The 18,111-nt window shown below is 47.7% G+C and overlaps 1 protein-coding gene across 1 annotated transcript in view; it reads left to right on the forward strand.

Annotated features, from left to right (window-relative positions):
• Positions 1 to 92: 92 nt before the first annotated feature.
• The window catches only part of IRS1 (insulin receptor substrate 1), an 81,034-nt gene continuing 63,015 nt past the window's right edge, over positions 93 to 18,111 (forward strand). Inside the window, exon 1 of the mRNA XM_012558226.2 lies at positions 93 to 4,758. Within this exon, the coding sequence (XP_012413680.1) occupies positions 1,027 to 4,737 (3,711 nt within the window). The 5' untranslated portion in view covers positions 93 to 1,026 and the 3' untranslated portion in view covers positions 4,738 to 4,758. The remainder of the gene's footprint in view (positions 4,759 to 18,111) is intronic.

The following is an 18,111-nucleotide window of genomic DNA, read 5'->3' on the forward strand; positions in this document are numbered from 1 at the left end:
TGTAGCGACCCGGGCGGGAGCCTCCCGGCGGCGGCAGCGGCCGGGCAGCCGAGCGCTGAGGCTCCGTCACGTGTTTTTCCCTCCGAGTGAGACGGCGGCGCGGTCGGAGGGGCAGGCGCGCGGAGCCAGACGCCGCCGCTTGTTTTGGTTGGGGCTCTCGGCAACTCTCCGAGGAGGAGGGGAGAAGTCACTGCAGCGGCAGCGCCTCCCGGGGCAGAGGCGTCTTCCCGGCCTCTTCCCAAACCTCTCCTCCCCGCCTTCCCTGCCGACTGGGGCGAGGGGCAGGGATGAGCCTGGCCCTCCGGCCCGGCCTCGGCTCCTGCTGCTGCCTGGCAGCGTTTCGCGTGGACAAGACTCTTGCTCCGCCCGCCGACATGGGCCCGAACGGGGGCTGCAGAGGACGCGTCCGCGGGCGGCGGCCGCAGCAACAGCCGCAGCGCCGCGGTCTCCGCGATTGAGCTGGTATTTGGGCGGCTGGTGGCGGCGGGGACGGTTGGGGGTGGGAGGAGGCGGAGGAGGAGGCGAAGGAGGAGGAGGGAGAACCCTGTGCAACGTTGGGACTTGGCAGCCCGCCTCCCCCTGCCCAAGGATATTTAATTTGCCTCGGGAATCGCGACTTCCAGAGGGGAACTCAGGAGGGAAGGCGCGCGAGCCTGGAGGGGCAGCGCCAGGACCCCCGGCTGCCGCCTGGACGGCGAGGGATGCATCTTCGCCCTTTCCCGGCTGCGTCGGCGGAGTGGGGACTCGGCTCTTGGTGGATTGGGGCTGCCCTCGCCCAGGACGCACGGCCTCCCCCCCGGGCATGAGACGCCCGTGAACTCGGGTCGGGGCCAGCTCCCGGGCGCAGCCGCTGCGCCCTCCTTCACTGCTCCTCCTGGCGCGGAGGGCGGTGTGAATTCGGCTTCGGCGTTTCTGCTTGCTCCAGCCCTGTTTGCATGTGCGGGGCCGCGGTGTGGAGCCTCCGCCCCCCACCCGCTTGTTTTTCTGCGCCTCCCTCTGCTCGGCAGCGGCGGTGGCGGCGGCAGCATGGCGAGCCCTCCAGAGACCGACGGCTTCTCGGACGTGCGCAAGGTGGGCTACCTGCGCAAACCCAAAAGCATGCACAAGCGCTTCTTCGTGCTGCGGGCGGCCAGCGAGGCTGGGGGCCCGGCGCGCCTGGAGTACTACGAGAACGAGAAGAAGTGGCGGCACAAGTCGAGCGCCCCCAAACGCTCGATCCCCCTCGAGAGCTGCTTCAACATCAACAAGCGGGCGGACTCCAAGAACAAGCACCTGGTGGCTCTCTACACCCGGGACGAGCACTTTGCCATCGCGGCGGACAGCGAGGCCGAGCAGGACAGCTGGTACCAGGCCCTGCTGCAGCTGCACAACCGTGCCAAAGGGCACCACGATGTGGCTGCGGCCCCCGGGCTAGGAGGTGGGGGGAGCAGCTGCAGCGGCAGCGCCTGCCTTGGTGAGGCTGGGGAGGACTTGAGTTACGGAGATGTGCCCCCAGGCCCTGCCTTCAAGGAGGTCTGGCAGGTGATCCTGAAGCCCAAGGGCCTGGGGCAGACAAAGAACCTGATTGGCATCTACCGCCTCTGTCTGACCAGCAAGACCATCAGCTTCGTGAAGCTCAACTCAGAGGCGGCCGCAGTGGTGCTGCAGCTGATGAACATAAGGCGCTGCGGCCACTCAGAGAACTTCTTCTTCATCGAGGTGGGCCGCTCTGCCGTGACAGGGCCTGGGGAGTTCTGGATGCAGGTGGATGACTCGGTGGTGGCACAGAACATGCATGAGACTATCCTGGAGGCCATGCGGGCCATGAGCGATGAGTTCCGCCCTCGAAGCAAAAGCCAGTCCTCCTCCAACTGCTCCAATCCCATCAGCGTCCCCCTGCGCAGGCACCACCTCAACAACCCCCCTCCCAGCCAGGTGGGGCTGACCCGCCGCTCGCGCACGGAGAGCATCACCGCCACCTCCCCAGCCAGCATGGTGGGCGGGAAGCCTGGCTCCTTCCGGGTCCGCGCCTCCAGTGATGGCGAAGGCACCATGTCCCGCCCAGCCTCAGTGGACGGCAGCCCGGTGAGTCCGAGCACCAACAGGACCCACGCCCACCGGCATCGCGGCAGCTCCCGGCTGCATCCTCCGCTCAACCACAGCCGCTCCATCCCCATGCCTACTTCTCGCTGTTCACCTTCCGCCACCAGCCCGGTCAGTCTATCGTCCAGCAGCACGAGTGGCCACGGCTCCACCTCTGACTGCCTCTTCCCACGAAGGTCTAGTGCTTCTGTGTCCGGTTCCCCGAGCGATGGTGGCTTCATCTCTTCTGATGAGTATGGCTCTAGTCCTTGCGATTTCCGAAGTTCCTTCCGTAGTGTCACCCCGGATTCCCTGGGCCACACCCCCGGTGAGGAGGAGCTGAGCAACTATATCTGCATGGGCGGCAAGGGGGCCTCCACCCTGACTGCCCCCAATGGGCACTACATCTTGGCTCGGGGCGGCAATGGCCACCGCTACATCTCAGGAGCTAGTTTGGGCACGAGCCCAGCGCTGACTGCGGATGAAGCAGCCAATGCTGCAGATGTGGAAAATCGCTTCCGAAAAAGGACTCACTCCGCGGGCACGTCCCCCACCATTTCCCACCAGAAGACCCCGTCCCAGTCCTCCGTGGCGTCCATTGAGGAGTATACAGAGATGATGCCCGCCTACCCACCAGGAGGGGGCGGTGGAGGCCGACTGCCTGGCTACCGGCACTCTGCCTTCGTGCCCACGCACTCCTACCCGGAGGAGGGTCTGGAAATGCATCCCTTGGAGCGGCGTGGGGGCCACCACCGCCCAGACACCTCCACCCTCCATACCGATGATGGCTACATGCCCATGTCCCCAGGGGTGGCCCCAGTGCCCAGCAACCGGAAGGGCAGTGGGGACTACATGCCCATGAGTCCCAAAAGCGTGTCTGCCCCACAGCAGATCATCAACCCCATCAGACGCCATCCCCAGAGAGTAGACCCCAATGGCTACATGATGATGTCCCCAAGCGGCAGCTGCTCCCCTGACATTGGAGGTGGGCCCAGCAGCAGCAGCACTGCCCCTTCCGGGAGCAGCTATGGGAAGCTGTGGACAAATGGGGTAGGGGGCCACCATTCTCACCCCTTGCCTCACCCCAAACAACCCGTGGAAAGCAGTGGTGGCAAACTCTTGCCTTGCACAGGTGACTATATGAACATGTCACCGGTGGGGGACTCCAACACCAGCAGCCCCTCTGACTGTTACTATGGCCCCGAGGACCCCCAGCACAAGCCGGTCCTCTCCTATTACTCATTGCCAAGGTCCTTTAAGCACACCCAGCGCCCAGGGGAGCCAGAGGAGAGTGCCCGCCACCAGCACGCCCGACTTTCCTCCAGCTCTGGTCGTCTTCTCTATGCTGCAGCCGCGGAAGATTCTTCCTCCTCCACCAGCAGTGATAGCCTGGGAGGGGGATACTGTGGGCCTCGGCAGGAGCCTGGCCACCCGCATCTCCACCATCAGGTTCTGCAACCCCATCTGCCTCGAAAGGTGGACACGGCCGCCCAGACCAACAGCCGCCTGGCTCGGCCCACAAGGCTGTCTCTGGGGGATCCCAAGGCCAGCACCTTACCGCGGGCCCGCGAGCAGCCACAGCAGCCCCTGCTGCACCCTCCGGAGCCCAAAAGCCCAGGGGAATATGTGAATATTGAATTTGGGAGTGACCAGCCTGGCTACTTATCTGGCCCCGTGGCTTCGCACAGCTCGCCTTCTGTCAGGTGTCCAGCCCAGCTCCAGCCAGCCCCCAGAGAGGAAGAGACTGGTGCTGAGGAGTACATGAACATGGATCTGGGGCCAGGCCGGAGGGTGGCCTGGCAGGAGAGCACTGGGGTGGAGATGGGCAGAGTGGGCCCTGCGCCTCCTGGGACTGTGAGCATGTGCAGACCCACGAGGGCCGTGCCCAGCAGCCGGACTGATTACATGACCATGCAGATGGGCTGTTCCCGCCAGAGCTACGTGGACACCTCACCTGTCGCCCCTGTCAGCTATGCCGACATGCGGACGGGCATTGCTGCAGAGGACGTGAGCCTTCCGGGGGCCACAGCGGCTGCTCCCTCCTCATCCCCGGCAGCCTCTGCCTCCCCTTCTGCACCTCAAGGAGCAGCTGAGCTGGCTGCCTGCCCTTCCCTGCTGGGGGCCCCGCAGGGACCTGGAGGCGTGAGCGCCTTCACCCGGGTGAGCCTCAGCCCCAACCGCAACCAGAGTGCCAAAGTTATCCGTGCGGACCCGCAAGGGTGCCGGAGGAGGCATAGCTCCGAGACCTTCTCCTCAACACCCAGTGCCACCCGGGCAGGCAACGCCGTGCCCTTCGGAGGAGGAGCTGGGGCTGGGGCTGGGGGCAGCAGCGGTGCTAGCAGCAGCAGCAGTGAGGATGTGAAACGCCACAGTTCTGCTTCCTTTGAGAACGTGTGGCTGAGGCCTGGGGAGCTCGGGGGAACCCCCAAGGAGCCAGCCCAGGTGTGTGGGGCTGCTGGGGGCTTCGAGAATGGTCTTAACTACATAGACCTGGATTTGGTCAAGGACTTTAAACAGCGCCCTCAGGAGCGCCCCCCTCCGCCGCAGCCCCCTCCACCGCCGCCCCCTCATCAGCCCCTTGGCAGCAGCGAGAGCAGCTCGCCCAGCCGCTCCAGCGAGGATTTAAGCGCCTATGCCAGCATCAGTTTCCAGAAGCATCCAGAGGACCTCCAGTAGCTCAAGTGGACATCACAGCAGGTGCGTTTCCTGGTGAGAAAGTCCGGAGACAAAACTGCTTTTGTCCTGGTGCTTGAATCCTGATCCTTTTCCTCTGCTCCTTCCCTCTCCTCCCACTGCTTCCTTAGGGAGTGCTCTCCCAGGGGAAGCAGGAGGAAGGTCTGGGCACACATGATGCCCCCCCACCCCCACCTGGCAGGAAGTCAGAGAAGGTGTGGAGGAAGCCACAGAAGGGCATTTTCAGTGCAGAGTCCCCAAGTACTTACTCTCCTATTTTTAAAACTCACATTCCGCAGTACCAATTCTAAGATTTGTGAAGTTCAGGTAGAAGAACCTTGACCTGTTTATTGAGGTTTTCTGTTGACTCTGTGTTTAGGTCAGTCCTTGGAAGGGACAATCCCTTCTACACAAAATCTTTGTTAAAACAGGGGCTAGATCCTTCCTTTAAAATAGTTCCTCAGCACTCTTAAGCTGAGGGTGATCTTATCAAGTTGCTCTGTGTACTTTTGTTCTGTTATTTCATAACACCAAGGCAACATAAACAGCAGCCGAGGGAAACATCAGGTTATATTCACGCTGCCCTAAAAACGATTTCACGACTAAGAGCTTGTTTAGGCTTAAAGGTTTAGAGAGAAATGCCTATCTAGCTATGAATGGATCTAGAAGGTAATTAGGGGTGACATTTTCTCTTTGTTCCTGAACCAATATTCCTGAAATATTATTCACACACGGACCCACCTTCTCACAGCCATGGTTGATTTATACAGGCTATGTAGTGAACTGCAGGCGCCTGGGACCCATTATTGGTTAAGAGTTATGGAAGTTCATCCCAGAGTGTCCGCCTGCTCTTGCAAAAAACCCACCCAGAGACATCACACTGTCCTTTGGGGGCTACTGTATATCTTCTGTAAAATTACTTAACATTTTCATGTTGAAAAGAAGTATTAAGTCAGGGAAATGAAGCATTTTTGTTTTTTGGCTTTTTTTTTTTTTTTTTGCATTGAATCTAAGAGTTAAATCTTGTACCCTTTAGTTTTAGGATATTTGTCGTTCGCCTTTAAGTTTAAGAGTCTATGCCTCAGTAAATGTTGAAAGTTGGCTTTAGGTCTTCTGTGGCTAAGGCTGTATTGAAAATGAAAAACATTTGTAATAGGAAATTAGCCTGCCTTTCTTTCTGTTGAGCCTATTTTCTGGTGGTCATAATTGTGGGTAGAAAAGAGGAGTGTAGTTCACAAATAATGTGATGACTTGGCAACGCAGAAGTTTCCAGCATTTGGAAACACTTTATTCTGACAAACTGATTATCTTGTGACTGTCTTTTTATATATGCTTCAAAGAATGAGCTTTAACAAGCATTTCTTCTTCTTAATATGCATTCATTCATAAGAAATTGATTTTTGCATTGGGCTGCTATTGATAGGCATTTATTCGTTTATTATGTGGTCACAGTCTCCTCGATTCTAACAATTTCCAGTATTTGACCCATGTATTCACTGTTTTGGTATACAAACATTCAAACAAAGATTTTAGGTGATATGAAAAGCATTTATTTGATCAGTATTTATTTCAACATTTGTCAGTATCAACAGCACAAATTTTGGTTATTTCAGATGATGTTTGTGGGAGTATGAATCCTTGTAACACTTTAACCAGTTATATTGTATATTGCTGCATTTACAAAGTAATGAGAATTTGAGGGGAAAAAAATCAGAACTAAAATTTTGATTTTTAAAGAAGATGAAAGAAGAGGCTAAGAAACAGTAACTTTTCCTCACCTGTGTTCTTAATTTGAACAAGTCTCTTTTTATTGACCAGAATAGATAATACATGCTGGGATAAAATTGATGACCAAATAGAATTTTCATTTCTAAAATGGGCTTTATAAATAAAATCTTCCTTATATGGAAAAAACAAAACGAAAACCTTCTATTCTAAGCTTTGTTAAGAAACATATAATATTCTGCAATAATCATATAATCCTATTCCTAAAACAATCTTGGAGTAGCAATAGACCATATTTTGACCACATCGTGCCAGAAAAATTCTACATGTGTATTTGCAGGATGTAAATGGACAAAGAGATAGAGATTGTGTGTGTGTGTGTGTGTGTGTGTTTGAAGTGGGACACCCAGTGCCACCAGCATATTTACATCCTGAATTCTGCTAGCTTGCCTTTGCCCTGTGGAGTTTAAAGATGTGATTTTGATAGTCAGTTATCGTCTCAAACAGAAATGAGACCTGTCGGCGGCAAACAGCTTCTCCTAGGAATGAGTATGTTTGTGAAAACAGTTTTCCTAACTTCTCCTCAACTGCTGTCTTTTCCTGTCTTTCCCATTTCTCAGGTAAAACAAAACTTGGTTAAAGGAAATGAGACACTATGAGGGGTGTGTTCTTTCTCCCAGTTCCTCACTGCAGACTCTTCGCCTGGTTTAACATTTCCCTGTCTAGAGAAGGAGATCATCTGTGGAGCGTTTAGCTCAGGTGCTCCAGGCTATTTGGTGGCCTTTCTGCTTTTACTTCCTACCCAACAATCTGTTTCTCTTCTCTTGTCAATCTCTGTGCCTTCTAACTTGGTTCAGATCTGCTAGATTGGTTTTCAGCACTCCCCCCACCCCGCCCCGCGCACCGCATTCTTTTGTTTCACCTCTTATTTCATGTTCCTGGCGTTGTCCTTTTTTTTTTGTCCTTTCAGAATTTCGCAGTACCGGTGGCCTACTCTGCAGGCTCGAGAGGGTGAATACCTCGTCCGACTCAGTTTTAGCAGCCCCGCTACGCTACATTTAACCAGCATTCACCTCCGAATCATCTTTCAGTTTTGAGATTAGACTCCAGCCATCCCTTTTGGCTTCAGTTTTTTCGTTTTTCATTCTTTGCTACTTCCCCTCTCCCCTCCCAAAACAAGGATTTGACCATTTCTCATCCTTTCACTGTTTCCTCTTTGTGATTTCAAGGATTCTGTGTCTTCACGACTGCCCCCCTCCCTCCTCCCTCATTTCGCTTCCCCTTGCTGTGTGGCCTTTTTGTCTGGCCCGAACCCCCTCGGCCCGGGCACTTTCCCTATTCCCGGGGAAACTCCGCTTCCTGCATTTCTCCCTCTTTATTTGGCCCAGGGCTCCCCTCCCTCCTCCTAGCCCCCTTTCGCTGGGGGCGGGGGAATCTGCTGTGAGGCTTCCCTCACGTCTTGCACCCCCGCCGCGACCATCTGGGGCACCCCTGGGCGGCCGAGCCTTCAGGGCCACGTGGTCACTAGCGGCAGCAGAGCCTTGGTCCCGCGGGCTGTGTGCCTGGGCCTGGGCCGGGCTGGAAGAGCAGTCCTGTGTTGATTGGTCCCCGCCAGAGCCAATCAGCGCGACTCTCATGCGAGCTGCCGCGGCTGCGGGGCGGGGCCTCGGTTTGGGCCCTGGGGCTCTCATGTCCCCGACGCCAGGGGATCGGGGGTTCCGGGGTCGCCCGCTCTTCCCAGAGCCAGAAGACGGAGCTAAATAAGAACCCCACCCTCCCCACCCAGAGGATGTTATTGGTGCATCAAGACCGGAATCCTAAGAATGAGAAAGTCCAAGCAGCCCACTGACTGAGGCCGGAAACACAAGCTTCCTCTTATCTTTAATTGAGAAAAATCCAGGCCCTGGCCATGTGATGCGCCCCGTTTTGTCTCCCTCTCCCCTTTACTATGGTTTACTACAAAGCCATGTTCCTTCGTTTTCATGCCTTGAAATTCACGAGTAGGAGGGAGGTACAGCAGGCGCTTGTAGTTGTAGGATTGATTGGGCTGGCTCAGAATTCCTATCTCTTACTAATGGGACTGAGGGAAAAAAAAAAAAAGGAAATTCAGGTGCTGTGGCTCACTGGGGATCTTTCAGAAAAAGAAAAGAAAAAAACCTCATTTGGTTTAAGATTGTATGGGGCTCAACCCTTTATTGAGCGCCTGCAGTTTGCAGACCACTGTGCTAGGTGATTCCGGAAACCTTGGTGGCGTAGTGGTTAAGAGCTACGCCTGCTAACCTTTTTTAACCAAAACGTCAGCAGTTGCAGTCCACCAGGAGTTCCTTGGAAACTCTATGGGGCAGTTCTACTGTGTCCTGTAGGGTCATTATGAGTCGGAATCGACTCAATAGCAATGGGTTTTTTGGTGCTAGGTAAGATGAACAAGAACTGACCCTTCCAAATCAGGAGACTGTAGGGATTCATGACAAGGGCTTAGGTAGGGTTCCTTAGTGAGGTTTGGTAGAAATGTTGCTTGTGTTCAAGTGAAGAGCCCATCAGGGCAGACTGGGCGAACTGATTCTGAAAGCTTTCTAGATTTGTGCTGTATATAACCAAACATATGTGAGTCATGTTACTATATGGGATGGAAAATTTGTTTGCAGTTGTCCTTTGTAAAATAAAGAAAGAAAATAAGGAGAAATGCTATAGAAGTATTTCTTCTTCCTCCCTCCCACTCAAGTACTTCTCACCAGCCAGTATCTCTGTTGCTTCACTGAATCTTAATTAAGCCCCAACCCATTGCTGTTGAGTGGATTCCAGCTCACAGCGGCAGGGCTTTTCCTTACGTGCCTATGGAGGCATCTGAGGGGAAAACGTATGGTAAAGGTACTGTCCCTGTGTAAGAAATGCTTGTGAGCAGCACTGCCTCTGAATAGTGGGCGAGTTTCTCTCTTCTTCCAGAAAACTTTGAGATCTAATAATCTTAATTTCTGCCACTGTTTAGGTAGCTTTTGTATGTTAAAGGAAAAGTAAATCCATTAAAAAGTCCTACATATTGTATTCATTTATCTGAATAAATGATTGCCCCCAAATAAATCATATCTGTAGTATTGTTTTATACAATAAGGGACTTGTAATCCAAAAGGGCAAGTCACTTTTTTTTTGTTGTTTGTTTATCAGAATTCCTGGAAAATAGCTTTATGCTATCTCAAATGATGCAATGGAAAAAAGCAGCTCCTTGGGTTCTCGCACAGCTCGTGCCCTTTGCTTGTTGAGTGACCTTGGGCAAGTCGCTTCATTTCCCTGAGCCTATTTCCTCACCAGTAACATGAGAATTTTGTTCTAAATTATTCTCACAACCTTTGCAACTCTAAACATAAGGTTGTTTTGGAGAACATTGTTGATATTCTTTAATGGGCTGATTGTAATGAGAATTCTTTCTGAAGCAGCTGCTCCAGAGTCATTCCTAAGGAAGTGCATTAGAATATTCTGTTCTGTCTTGTCCTTGGAACCAGACACCCTTTATGCGCAGCCTGGCCTGGAAAGAAAATATTTGATTCAAGACTGATGTGAACCTTTCTTATTTGGAGTTAGCGTTTTCAGGTTTTAACAGATTGACTTTAAGACACGTCGTCTTCACTGAAGCAGCCTAAGTTTTTGGAACCATCTCTAGATTGGGTTAACCTGTTGCTCGAACTCACAGTAACCCTATAGGACAGAGAAGAACTGCCCCCATAGGGTTTCCAAGGCTGTAATCTTTACGGAAGCCAACTGCCACATCTTCTTTCTCCTGTGGGAATGGCTGGTGGATTCAAACCACCAACATTTCAGTTAGCAGCTGAATGTTTAACCAGTGTGCCACCAGGGCTTTCTCCTTGACTAGATTAGGCCCCCTCTTTTTTCCATTTCTTTTTTTTTTTCATAAAATGTATGCTGGAATGTATTCACCTGCTAGTTCCTGCATCCTGAGGTCAGCTGTTGGACACATCCCGCTCCACCCCACAGTATAGGTTAAGCTTCAATGTCTGTGACAAACAAAACCGAACTCATTGCCATCTAGTTCTGACTCATGGTGACCCCACGTGTTACATAGTAGAACTGCTCCACAGAGTTTTCTTGGCTGTAATCTTAATGCAAGCAGATGGCCAGACCTTTCTTCTGAGGAGCCTCTGGGTGGATTTGGACTGCCAACCTTTAGATTAGTCCAAAACCAAACCCCTTGCCATCGAGTTGATTCCAACTCATAGTGACCCTATAGGACGGAGTAGAACTGTGGTTTAGAGTAAATCATTTGTTCCACTCAGGGACCTTCTTTGACAGTATTCTATGTTTATCCTGTTAGAAATCACCCTCTCTTGTGGGTGGTCTGTTTATGGATAATGGCCCTCTGTACACCATCAGAATCCTTCAGCTAGGTATGCAATGAATGGAAAGGAAAATGAATGAATGGAAAGGAAATTTGAGAGGCCAGTTGGGGACTATAGGAAGTCTCCTAATATCTTTGTTTGGTTTTATTTTTGTCTGTTAGAGTGTGTGAAAAAGCTCAGCACTTCATTTGCCTGCAAAATTAGTGTTGCCCAGCTTTTTAGGAGTTTAGGGTTTTTGATTAGTTAGTTGAGCTGTCCATTGCTTTGCTGACCCAGTATTTTCTTGGCTATTGAGTTGCCAGTGTATTCAGAAGCTGCGACCCTTTTGGCATCTCCATGGGATTTCATAAATCATTAGAATAGTCTACTGACTCTCATTCAGAACTCCATCGACTTAACTCTTTTCCAACCCTGCTATAATCAGATGTATTTCTTAGCTCTATAGGATATAAATGGTTCGTTTTATTTTGGTGGGATGGTAATTTAGTATAATAGAACACATCACAATTTTAAGGTTTTGTTTTGTTTTTAAAGAAAGCCATTTCCTCGATTATTTCCTCATGTTACAGAGTTACTGGAATTTGTATTCAAAGAAAACAGCTTCTTGTGAATTTAGTTTGAAGTCTGTTTCACACTTAAAGATTCTGCAGCTTTTTTTCATTATAATACTTTTCTTTGCCTGTGAAATGATACTCCCTATACCACATTTATAATTATGTAACTGGCTTATTAGTTCATTACCTTCTGAGTACATAGCTATGTGGCAGACTTTAACAGCTCTTTTAAAAATTTTATTGAAACATGTTCAAAAGGTGTAGAATGAACAGATCTGTCTTGGAAGAAGTACAGCCAAAATTCTCCTTAGAAGGGAGGATGATGAGACTTTGTGTGACTTTGTTTGGACATGTAATCAGGAGGGACCAGTCCCTGGAGAAGGACATCATGCTTGGTAAAGTAGAGGGCCAGCAAAAAAGAGAAAGACCCTCAACAAGATGGATTGACACGGTGGCTGCAACAGTGGGCTCAAGCATAGCAAAAATTGTGAGGATGGTGCCGGACCGGGCAGTGTTTCGTTCTTTTGTAACATAGGGTCACCATGAGTCAGAACCGACTTGATGGCACCTAACAACAACAACACAATAGTAGTATACTAATTTCAAGCTAATATGAAACATTTACTAAAAAAGTTATTATAAAGCTTTAAAAAGTGCTAGGCTAGTAAATGTCGTTTGCTTCTATTCCTCGTCTGTCATTATGGAAATTGTAGTATCTCTCTCATCCTTAATTCACAGAAAAAGGGGGAGATGGATTAGATAAGTATAAGGTACTGTCATCTATGGAAAAAGGAACATTTTCCATTTTAATAATATTCTAGCTGCAGGCTTTGCTGTAATTGTTAAAGTAAATTTGGTCGGATAAATGTTATTTGTGCCTCCTCAGTGAGTCTGTGATCTTTGAATAATATGGCTTTTGAAAATGATGCGTTTGTGTTGAAAAGGCTGCTTTTCTTTTTCAACCCCCGTCTGCATTTTCATTCATGAAGACAGTCGAGTTGACTGCTTGTGTCAGACTGCAATTTTAGTTGTGCCCGTCTTAAAGCAGAGATGAGGTCTTGTGGTTTTCTTACCCTATTTTGACTGTCTCTCTGAGTTATCTGAGTTACACCCGTTGCTTTCCTTCCAGCACTCTATGTTTTTTTCACTCTGTATTATACTCAGGAGCCCTGGTGGCATAGTGGTTAAGAGCTCGGCTGCAAACCAAAAGGTCAGCAGTTTAAATCCACCAGCCGCCCCTTGGAAACCCTATGGGGCAGTTCTACTCTGTCCTATAAGGCTGCTACGAGTCGGAACCAACTCAATGGCACCTAACAACAACATGTTATACTCTACACCATTCACCCCTGGTCTAGTTAGAGGCAAATCATTTACATTGGATGCTAATTGGTTGGTCCAAAGATGATGTGGTAAAATCCAAGCTGTAGTAAGGAGAAAAGACTTAAATAAATAAACCTCCCCCTTTTTTTGTTGACTAACCGATGCCTTGATAGGAGTTTTCTGATCCCCCCTGACATATTTAGGTCATGTTGCTGAACAGTGTCACTTCAGCTTGAGAAATTGATAGTTGTTTTATGTTCGTCGCAATAATCAAAGACGTATTACTTTCCTTCATATATATGTAGTGTGGTAAGCAAATTATATTGTGCACAAAAAGCCATGCTTCTGGCTTTTAGAAAGGTTATGATCTAAATGACAGAAACAAAATTTAAAAATATTGTTGTTGCTAGTTGCTCTGGAGTCGATTCTGACTGACTCATGAGGACCCCATGTGTGCAGAGTAGAACTGTTCCACAGAGTTGGAAGCAGATTGACAGGCCTGTCTTCTGAGGTGCCTCTGGGTAGGTTTGAACCACCAACCTTTTGGTTAGTAGTCCAATGCCTAACCATTTGCGCTACGCAAGGACTCTTATTTTAAAAAAAAAGACATAAAAATATAACAGTTAGTTGAAATCTCTGGAATATTCAGTAATTAGTATGCCATCAAGTATAATTTCCCTGGTGTTCAATAATCACGTTCCTTTTCATTTTTAAATTATTGGAGGTGTCCATAGGATAAGAAAAATAATCATACTTACTTTTGTATTTGAAAGTTGTAGCATTAATTGGATAATCTTTAGCAGTTTCCAGTACGACATTAGAGGCCTTTCATGCATTTTGAATCTGAGTAATAGAAAGTTGGTTAAGTGCCCGACTGTTCAGTCTTTTCAATGGAAGAACATGCCCAAATTTCTGCACTAAAGGAACACAGCAGACAACATACCTCTTATGATAGGCTTCTGCTTTTTTGTTAAAGGAAAAAAGTACTCTTTTCCTTTCTATGCCTTTTTCTTTGAATCCCCAGGTTCAAAAAGTTGCAATTGATTAATCTAGTGTAACCAATGAAAAGGAGAAAAACAATGGTTAAAAAACTATTTACTTCTCTAACCTTTAAGAGTTTGTGCAAATTAATTAAGAAGGGAAAACTTTCAAATACTACTGTACTGATAATTCTGATTTAAATTTTATCATTTTTGATGGCATGCCAATATGAATATGCTAATAGGAGTAACACCAGCTTTTTCTCAGATTATCTAGAGTAGGGAGGAATACTTAACTTTGGATGTGTAACAGACCACACCAAAGCTTGGTGCCTTGAGATGTGAAGCCTCTATTAGCTCACAATTCTTTGAGTTGCTTATTTGGGTTGAGTTCAGCTGGGCAGTTCTTCTTGTCTCACTTGAGTAAACGCATTGCCTGCAGTTAGATGGAGCGTCAGCTGAGGGCTGCTTGGTCTAGGATGGCGTTACTCACGTGTCTGGTGGATGATGCTGGCTCTCGGTTGATGCTCGCTACTGGCTGGGCCATGTGTCCTCAACAGGCCAGCCTGGACTTAGACACATGGTAGTGGAAGTGTTCCCAGCAGCAAAAGAGGGCAAGTAATGCGTAAGTACTTTTCAAGCCTCTATGTCTTCGTCACCTAGTGTTGCTGTAACAGAAATACTGCGTGTGGGTGGTGTTAAGGAACAAAACTTTATTTTCTCACAGTTTTGGAGGCTAAAAGTCCAAATCAGGGGTTGCTTCCTTCCTTGTTGATAGCCTTGGGCATTCCTTGGTTCCTTGGCTTGTAGATAATCATCACTTAGCATCTATCTTCCCCTTCTGTCTGTTCTCGCCTTTTTAGAACTCAGAAGTGATTAAGTTTAGGATCCACCCTACTCTTGTATGACCTCATTAACTTAACAAAAGAAAAACCCCATTTCCAGAAAGGATCACAGTCACAGGTACAAGGGCCAGGAATTCCATACACTTTGGAGGAACACCATTTAGTCTGCTTGCATCACCTTTGCTATTAGCCCGTTGACCAAAAGCTGGTGGCATAGCCAAGCCCAGATTCAAGGGGTAGAAAAATAGACACTGTTTCTTGGTGGGAGGAACCATTTTTCCAATTTACTACATTATATAAATGCTTTTATAAATGCTGTTATTTATTTCACCATTAACAAATATCTCTCAGTTTAATGTTATACGTTTAGAATAAAATTATTCTCAGATGTTTATAGTCAATACAACTAGCTCTGGATGAAACACCAGTAATTTTCTTCATACTCGGATTGTCTCACTTTTTCATCTTAATTTTTCTTTCAAAAATGTGGACACGTATATTCCTTCAGTAAGTGTACTGAGTCCATACTGTGGACCAAGCACTAGGGACTGAAATAGGTGTGTCTTTGCCCTTGTGGGACTAATAGGAGACAGAGAATAAACAAGTAGACAAAGAAATACAGATGTTACTCTAAAATGTGGTAAGTATGGTGAAGAAGAAGGGCAGAGTGTTATGAAATAGAAAACTGGGTGAAGTGATGTAGATGCAGGGGTGGAAAATGATTTGGGAAATTAATAAATAATGTTCTATCGTTCAGGTTTGCAAAGGGGAAACAAAAGCATGAACGTTTTATATCCCATGTTGAGCGGACCAGATGCAGTTTCAGATCTTGGGATGGCATCTTTTTCTTTTTAAATATTTAATGGTGTTGTTCAGTGACATTGGCTATATTCTTCACAATGTGTGAACGCTTTCATTATTTCTGTTCTGGTTATTCTGTTTGGGGTGGCATCTTTTTAAGAGTTAGATTTCCTTCTTGAGAATGGCTCTTACTGAAAGAGTGAAGGCTGGAAGCTCTACCTCTAAGATAAATGTAAAAACAACTGCATTTTCTACCACCAGAGGCTGTTGTCTTCCTTTTTAATGCCATTGGTGGTTGGTGAAAATTTTTATAGTGTTTGTCCTGGACTTCTATTATGACCGAGACTAGACGCGTACACTTATTGAACCATCTTCAGGTGGCTCAGATAGGGGCTGAGATCAGATCTGGTAGTTACGAGGTGAAAACGGAGCCCGTAGGTGGTGCAGACAGTTAATGTGCTCAGCTGCTGACTGAAAGATTGGAGGTTTGAGTTAACCCAGAGGTGCCTCAGAAGAAAGGCCTGGTGATCTATTTATGAAAAATCAGCTATTGAAAACCTTCTGATGCACATGGGATCACCATGAGTCAGAATCAACTTCATGGCTACTGGTTTTGGGTAGAAGGGAGCCCAGGGCTGGAGGAGACTATAGGCATCTAGGGCCATCTTTTCTCCGTCCTTAATATACTGCGTGTTCTTCCTCTACTTATACAACAAGCTGGATCGTCCAGAACTTGCTGGGCCATCTAGAAATTTGTGGGGAGAGTGGAGCAGTGGCCGAAATGGAGTCAAACACCTTTAAAACGTTTGTAAGCAGTTCTTCCGCCCGAGCATAGTTGTGTCTAGGTTTTGGTGATGCCGGCATGCTGTTTATTGGAAAGCAAGTACAAATGGCTTGCAATGTCCCACTCAAACTGAAGGCAATAGTTTTGTTAACGCTTTGCCCAGATCTCTTACCAGCCAATATTTACATTTTTCTTTTACTAGAATCTCAAATGCTTTAAATGTTCTCGAGCTTACGGAACAAAAGAAAATGGGACACGCTATATAATATGTTGTGTTGCAGGGAGCGGAGAGAAGTCCTTCGCATTTTATGAGTAGCTGGTGGAGTGGTGGTGTTTATATTGGGATCTTGGCAGCCCCAATCCAGCCCCCAGCCACCCCCCCCACCTCTCCTACCCCCCTTCCCAATTCCAGCACACTCTTTGAACCACAGCTAAACAATAACTTCCTTTCAAAGCTGAATTCATTTCCTCTGGTTAGATGAAGGAATATAAATGCTGCATTTTTTAAAGAATGGGTAATGACTTAATTTATGAAAATATTTTATTTCCACTAGTAGGGTGTCCTGGAAGTCGCTGAGATTATAATAAAAACGTTCGCTTTTGCATAAACTCTCCAGCTTGTGTGTGTGGAGGAGGGGAGAGGAGAGGAGGGAAGTGCAGCCCGATATAAAGGGTAACATTCCTAAAGCTAGCTCTTTAAAAATATTTTGCAGCCTGAGCCTTTGGTCCCTCACAAGTTCCTGCAAGGGACGCCCTTCAGAAAGTGTGCAGGCTTGTTGTTCCTCGGGCCTTTGAACTGGGTGAGGAATGTGTCTCAAGATGGAAAAATGAATCGCTGATGCTTTTAGCCTCCAGCTTGAAACTTGCTGGAGGAATGTTATTGTGTCTTCACAGCCTGCTTCCCACCAGGCCAAATTGGATGGGCTCTTGGAAAGCGTCTTTGGATTATCAAGTGCATAACAAAAACCCATGCCACCGAATTTGATCTAATTCACTGGCTACTTTTAGGTGGATTTTTCAATTAATATGTCTTTTCTCTAAGAATAGAGCCCTATTCCGCAGCTCCCTCCCCACCTCTAACTGTTGTGATTTACTGTTACTCACTAGATAAGGAACCTTGGGGCATGTTTTGGCATGGGGAATGTTATTTTACAAAATAGTGGCAGGAGGCACTTAGAAAGATAAGTAAATAGTTCTTCCAGTCTGAAGAGTTCTGAAAGGACTTCCAGCCTAAGCAGGTAAAGTTGCCTTTGCAATGTAAAATCAATACATTGAAATGACCGAGGAGAACGCTTAAAATATTTTATTTGCTTGATTCAAGGGTACCAAGCAGCCTGTCTTTCCCCTTTCTTTTGGAAAGTTTGTCCCTTCCTGAGAGAGAATGGAACCACCTGTCAATAGCACGTGTAACTGGTTTCCTGCCACTGTTTCCTACTAAAAATGGTGAGCTGTTTGAGAGTAGGTTCACTATACATTTCATGATTCCAGTGTGTGAGGAGGCACTCACAAAGCGCTTGCCAAATTATCAACAGTTCAGGGTAGAGTTGTTAAGTTAGAAAAGTCCTGAACAAAAACAACGTGAATATATTTTGAGTACTTCAAACGGTTTCATTCCTCGAATATTTTTAAAAATTAAATTCAGATTTACCAATAACAAAAAAACCAAACCAGGTGCCATGAAGTCGATTCTGACTCACAGCGAACCCACGTGTTGCAGAGTAGAACTGTGCTCCAAAGGGTTTTCAATGACTGTGACCTTTCAGAAGTAGATCTCCAGGCCTTTCTACTGAGGTACCTCTGGGTGAGTTCGAACCACTAACCTTTTGGTTAGTAGTTGAGCGCTTAACTGTTTGCGCCACTCAGGGACCCCAAGATATCATATTAAAAACCGTCAAACAGAATTACAAGAGTTGGGATCTATCACTGGATATGAGGACTTGGGTAAAATTAATTACAACTACATCATTTCTGTGTCTGAAATCCCAGTTTATTGCAATGTCTTAGATACTTTCTCTGTCC

The sequence above is a fragment of the Trichechus manatus genome, unplaced genomic scaffold (genome assembly GCF_000243295.1).
Source record: "Trichechus manatus latirostris isolate Lorelei unplaced genomic scaffold, TriManLat1.0 scaffold00147, whole genome shotgun sequence".
Lineage (NCBI taxonomy): Eukaryota > Metazoa > Chordata > Mammalia > Sirenia > Trichechidae > Trichechus > Trichechus manatus.